At 45.0% G+C, this 6,478-nt stretch overlaps 1 protein-coding gene across 1 annotated transcript in view; it reads right to left on the minus strand.

Moving 5' to 3' along the window:
- Nucleotides 1-3,989: 3,989 nt before the first annotated feature.
- The window catches only part of mmp17b (matrix metallopeptidase 17b), an 8,700-nt gene continuing 6,211 nt past the window's right edge, over nucleotides 3,990-6,478 (minus strand). The window contains exons 8-11 of the mRNA XM_008300204.1: nucleotides 6,163-6,236; nucleotides 5,908-6,057; nucleotides 5,255-5,518; nucleotides 3,990-4,813 (exon numbers count right to left, since the gene is read on the minus strand). Coding sequence (XP_008298426.1) covers nucleotides 4,482-4,813; nucleotides 5,255-5,518; nucleotides 5,908-6,057; nucleotides 6,163-6,236 — 820 coding nt within the window. The 3' untranslated portion in view covers nucleotides 3,990-4,481. The remainder of the gene's footprint in view (nucleotides 4,814-5,254; nucleotides 5,519-5,907; nucleotides 6,058-6,162; nucleotides 6,237-6,478) is intronic.

Here is a 6,478-nt window from a genome sequence, read left to right on the forward strand (position 1 = left end):
TCCGCCCCCCATGACCCTAGTGAGGATTAAGGTGTTAATATCACAAAGCAATTATGAAAAGCTGTTTTGCAATATGTTAAAGATAAGCAGTTTGTAAAGAACAGGAACATCACGATATCTCAACTGGCTGAGCTCCAAAATTTAAAAAAGCATTTATATGAATAAACACACACACACATAAATATATACGTAGAGAGAGAGATTTATGATTTACACAGCAGCACATAAAGTGAACACATTCTGCAGCTTTATTATCAAACTAAATGTGAAACCTTGAAAAGTTTGTGGAGGGAATCTGAACAAAACAAACTTGGTTCTTGTTCATGAGATAGACTCTGCTCTGAAGCTCCAGGGTTTTAGTGTTCAAATGTATTTCAGACTGTCGGAGATTCTCCTCGCTGCTTTCCTCGTCGACTCTCCAGCTGAAATGTTCAGGGTTCTGGTCGGAGGTGGATCACAGGTCAGTCCGCCCTGTTCACCTCCGTGTAGGCACCAGGAGGGCTTCACCTGAAGTGTTGGACAATATCAGGGTGAAGAAGAAAGACCTTCCAGCAGGTTCCGATAAACTGTCGGACAGCATCAGTGAAAATCGGTTTCTTCTGAAGGATAAAGAGCTTCTGACGGCTGAACTTCTCCTTCAGCTCTATTTTATTCCTCACTCCCTGTTTCTCCACCGTTCAAAGGCAGCCTCTGAACAAGACAAACTACAGCTTGAACTGTTCATGATTCTAACCAGACTCTTCCTGTCACTGTTTTTCTTCTGTTTGCTTCGTTTGTGGCGATCGCTCAAAAACTGTCAGTCATCTGAAAAGTGAGACAAGTCTTTATTTCTCAGCTCTGACATGCTGACTAATCTAAAGGTGGAAAGGGATTTATGTGGCCTGAAACAGTCCGATGACCGAGATAAGCAGAGCTGGCTCGTCTTATCTCTCTGCTGATGGTTTTCCACCTGTCTGCTTATGAGCAGAGAACTTCCACGGTACCGTGAATTCTTCTCTTCATGAGAATAACAGAGATGGAACTGTCTAACATCTCTGTGTGTCTGAACAGTTGGAGGAATTTATTAATAAACTGGAGCAGCAGAGTAGGGTTAGGGTTAGTGACCACTAGTTAGGATTAGTGAATACTAACAGGTTAGGGTTAGTGACCACTAACAGGTTAGGGTTAGTGACTACTAGTTAGGATTAGTGAATGCTAACAGGTTAGGGTTAGTGACCACTAACAGGTTAGGGTTAGTGACTACTAGTTAGGATTAGTGAATGCTAACAGGTTAGGGTTAGTGACCACTAACACTCCAGATGCGGGCCGCTGGTTTCGTGCTGTCACAGTGAATCCATGTTTCTACTGACCCACGTTTCTCTTTCATTGCGTCCGGAGCCGCTGAAGTCGAGATGAGCATGAAGGAATCTAGTTTATCTCACTCTGCTGTTTCTATGAGTGTAATGGAGAAACCACGGCGGCCGTGGTGGCAGTAAATCGCGTAGATGATGTGGAATCTGAGGATTCCCCTTCTCAGCATCGAGCTGATCCAGCCAGGGGAGTTCCAGTGTAGGAGGCCGTCGTGTCAAATCACTGACCCAAAATACCAGAACACCAGCACTACTGGAGCCAACTCACTTTGTACAAGTCAGAGCATCATTTACCAGCATCAGGATCATTCAGCGCTGGGCTGTAGCACCAAGAACCTCATGACTCCCGTGATGCCAGAGCTCACTGTGTCTGCTCCACACTCATGACGGTACCAGAGCTGATCCAGAATAAGTTTCCTTTTACTGAGAGTCAGTTCACATGAATGTGAGTCACCAAACAGGTTTCTGAGCTCTGGTGTTCAGTCTTAAGAACATTAACAGAAAATACACCAAAAACTAACATCACTGTTCACCTGAAGGCCAGGAAGGAGAGTTTAGGAGGTGCCTTAATGACTGGACCCAGCAGACAGGTGAACCCTGGAGGCCTCTCCTTGGCTATCTGTAGAAGTTGCTGCCTGAAAAAAACTCACTGATTTAATTAGTCACAGTTCAAAAGCAGTTAAAGGTGCAACGAACAACTTTGGGCTCGTTGGATATGTCACGGTTTTGTTGAGGTTTCTGACCCACATGCAGAGTAACACTCAGGAGACATGGAGTTAGGAAAGTGATGTTTATTGCGGTGGTTGGTAACATGCAACGAAGAGCTTGATCCAGGTGGAGACGAAGATGTGGGTTTGTGGACGGCTGGAGCAGACGGGTGGCTCGCTGGTCAGAACAGTGGACTGAGTGAGAAGCAGGAGTGTTACCAGTCATGAACCAAGGATCCAGGAAGGTACGGAGAAAACTCAGGTCTGGCGCAGGTAGGTTGTGGTGAACCACATGTGAAGAGCAGGAACACAGGAAGAACCTTGGGAGAAGGAAAGAGACAGTGACTCAGAAGCTCGGAAAGAAGCACGAGGAAAAACTCGGGAGGAGGCTTGACGCTACCACGTAGGTGAACACTCCAGCCAGGGAATGAGCCCCAGCAGAGCAGGAGTTCTCCGGGACGCCCTCTGGTGGAAACCTGCAGGAGAACATAAACACAGGCCAAAACCCTGACAGGATAAATGTTCAGGAACAGCTAATCACAAGTGTTGTTGAACCTGAAGAGAAGCACAACAATGTTTCAGTTTTACACAGAAAGTCAGTCAGCACAAAGAACAATCCAGGTGAGGACCAGGTGAGACTCGACTGTATGTACTTCATGATTGGATCATTAATCACAACAAGGAAAGTTCCACCAGAAACAGATCCTGAGACAAACTAGGAGTCTGATCAGGAGACTTGCTGTAATTTAAAATTCTCCAAAGTGTTTCTGAACATCAAGTGCAGAGTTGTTCATTTTGGCCTTTCAGCTCTGAAGCTGTTACGGACACAATCTGTTTTTTAAGGCAGAAATATTTGAGATGTGGCCTGGAGGTTTTAGGGGCTGGAAGAAATAACTGAATGGAAGTTAGTTTGCACCAAATCACAAACTCATTTCAGATCAGTGTGTCTTTATTTTACTGCTTCACTCCTTTTCAACCAATAAACCTTATATTAGACCCGTCACCATGGTAACCCAGACTGAGGGTCTCTCGTCCGTCCCTGGACACGAACTCTGAACATCTGGGCGTCACTTTATTTCTCACATTTTTGAAACTGGTGCCTCTCAGACCAAAACAAATTTATTTTCCCTTCAAAATCCCTTCAATTTTCTCTGAACTCAAACTGGAATGCCATCTTCTTTTTAAAAAAAAAACTTTTTTAAATGAGTTAAGTTGATGAAATTTCGTGACTTTACTTGTTTCCCAACGCAGCTCCTCTCCCCTCCAACCGTAGCCGTGGTAAAAGATGAATTTGTGGTAAATGTGGATAAATTGAGAAAAATCAAACCTCATCACCGACAGAAGATTGCCTTCAGTAGATGTTCCCTCCTGTTCATCTGAAGGAGTTGGTGCTCCTACCGGAACATGTTCTGTTCATGTTCTGCTCATTACAGTGAACCTCTTTATCGCCCTCTGCTGGTCAACACTTATTACAACTGAAATGCAACGCTGGCTGTGAGCCTCCCTCTGCTGAGACGCTGCTGATTCTTGAGATAAAAGAAGTTCAGATGCTAATTAAATATATAATAGTATTTATTTTAAGTACAATAAACTGTGCTTACAGTTTATTTTAATGCATAAAATGATCAAACATTATCAGAGAACACAGTAATATCTCTGACGTACTCCAATTTATTGTCAGCAGTTCCAGTGGCTGTAGCCTTAACATCAACACTTCACCTGCTTCACCTTCCCATTTTATTCATGCTGTTTGACTTGACTTCAGAACAAACTCAGTGTGTAGTCAGGAGTGTGTTTTCTATGTGAAATGTACATAATGCATGTCGTTTTAATATACAGCTGCTGTCATGGCTCATTTCACCGTCCTGCACAGCATGAACAAGGACTGATTTGTACACTAACATTATAAATAAAATGTCTCCACCATGATGCATGAAGTGTTGCATGCCCATTTATTGCATTCAGTTTAATACAGAGTCTGGTTTCTGCCTAGAAGTAATCTATTGGCAACATCAGCACCATTCAGTATTATTAGTATTTATTGCTGCATGGCTCAGGTTTACTGCCTTGTCTGGAAAAAGTCAGTGTTCCAGTTTTTCTCAAAGACTGCATAAAGATGAAGGAGCTCCTCACACAGCACTGCTGCCAGTCTCCAGCTCTGAACACACTCCTCATCTCACACTCAGAAAGACGGTAATATGGGATGTCGTCATGTCTGTAAGCGGTGAATGATGACTCGTGACACTTCTACATGTTGGTGTGTGATGCACCACAACACCGAGTTTAATTCCTCATCTGTGGAAACCTACTTGGTAATAAAACGAGTCCTGATTAACAGAGTGTTGATAGATGAGATGTTCTTCTCTTACAGTCACGCCTCCTAATTGAGCCTCATGAGCCTTGACTTGTAACGTTCCTCTGAGCTTTAAACAGCCAGCCGTGTGCATGTGAGCAGCAGCAGGGCGGCAGCCACACCTCTTCTGTCTGCTCCATTCTGACATGTGCATTGTGTCCACATGTGTTTACGTTTGGCCTTCCTCCTTCCTCCTGCTTCCTCCTCCTCTGCCCATCTGCCCCTGAGCTCCTGTCGTCCAGCAGATGGAGACAGAGACAAGGAGAGGTCGTCCACGCCAGGGGAGGTTGAGTCGGTGCAGTCGAGCCAGTCTGCAGCAGAGGATCGTGGGTATCCGTCCTGTGGTGAGGAGCCCGGGAACATGAACTTCCAGTAGGAGTCTCCTCTGAAGAGATAGACAGAACCTGGAGAGGAGGGAGAGAAGTTTGGAAGGGTTTGACTCACCTTTACCTGTAGCGTAACCTGGTCCTTGTCCTAAATGCATAAATGAAATCAGTCAGAATGGGGATTCATCTTTTCTCCTTTATACAGACTCTTCGGTCCTCAGCGGGATAGATTTACACAAAAATAATATTTAATGTCATGAAGTGGTTAGGAACAGTTAGAGAGGTTGGAGAAGTTAGAAATGAGGTCAACAGAAGAGCCACCTGTGTGACAGCGCTGTCCATCACCATAAACATCAAGTAAGGGAATAAAGGTGTCCATCCCTCCAGTAGAGTTCACAGACGTGGAGAAGCAGAACATGGTGCCAACACCTTACCAAGACGCTTCATGGTTTTTCCTTCAATCTGTCACCCATCTGATCCAACATGAAACACCAGCAGAAACATGGTTCAGATCCTCACCATCAGTGTCTGTGGTGATGCCGCTGACTCCCTCCTTAAGCAGTCGAGTCCAGGTGTCTTCTTGCATTTCTTCCTCAGCAGGTTCTATTTTTCCCCACACAGGACCCTCCTCTGGGTCCCAGACCAGACCAAACCTCCCTGTTCCTGCTTCTTCATCTTCATCAGCGTCTCGTCCAGCCAGGCTGACCCCCATCCTGAGAGCAGACAGCGGCTGAGGGTAGCCATCCTGCAGGGTCAGGTCTCTGAACAGCCAGAACTGGGAACCTGCAGCATTCAAACACATCAATGACTTTTATGTTTCTCAGTTTGTTTTCTCACAACTTGAAACAACAGTTGTTTAAATCATATTTATCAGACAGATTCCAGTTTGTTCATGTTAATGATGGTTCTTCCACCTGCAGTAGAGGTAGTGATGGAGTTCCACAGGGCTCTGTGTTAGGACCTTGTACATGCTCCCTTTAGGCAGTATTATCAGGAAGCACTGCAGACATTTCCACTGTTATGCAGATGACACCCAGTTATATTTATCTATGAAGGTTGGTCAAACAGTTGGTCAGACTCCAACATGTCTGAAGGACATAGAGGCCTGGATGACCTGGAATCTCCTTCATTCACGTGAAAATATAGTGTTTTATTATAGAATTGTATTTTACCACTGATAAAGATGATAGCATGATCTGACTGTCGCTCCAGCACAGCGTGAAGTCGAGGCAGGTCGGGAGGTAAGCTCCTCCACAGCCTCCTGACCGAAGCTCCACGACCCGACACTAAACCTCCACTGCTGACTCTCCACATCGTCAGGCCTGCAGGGATTTAAGGAGGAGAAGTGAGTGGTCATGCTAACTGCAGCCAGACAGTTTTTCATCATTTCAAACTAGTTAAAGTGTCCTTTCTAATTAGTTACAGACCTCTGAAGAAGAAAGTCTCGCCTCTAATCTTTGCCACAGCATCAAAAATGGTGTTACAGCGATCTGTGGAGGTTCTGAAGGGAGAGGACACACAGTTAGACACAGAGATGTGTTCAATAGGATTCTAATCCAGACTCTGACTGGGCCGGTCCATCACTTCCAGAACTGCAGACTCCTTTAATTGGGTCAGATGGTCTCTGCACAGCTTTGAAGTCTGCTGGGCTCATTGTCTGGTTGGTGTATGAACCCACGACCAATCAGGTTCAGTCCAGAAGGAATGCATGATGCACTAAGGTGTTGTGGTAGACGTTCTGGT

Source organism: Stegastes partitus, unplaced genomic scaffold, assembly GCF_000690725.1.
Source record: "Stegastes partitus isolate 25-593 unplaced genomic scaffold, Stegastes_partitus-1.0.2 Scaffold1510, whole genome shotgun sequence".
Lineage (NCBI taxonomy): Eukaryota > Metazoa > Chordata > Actinopteri > Pomacentridae > Stegastes > Stegastes partitus.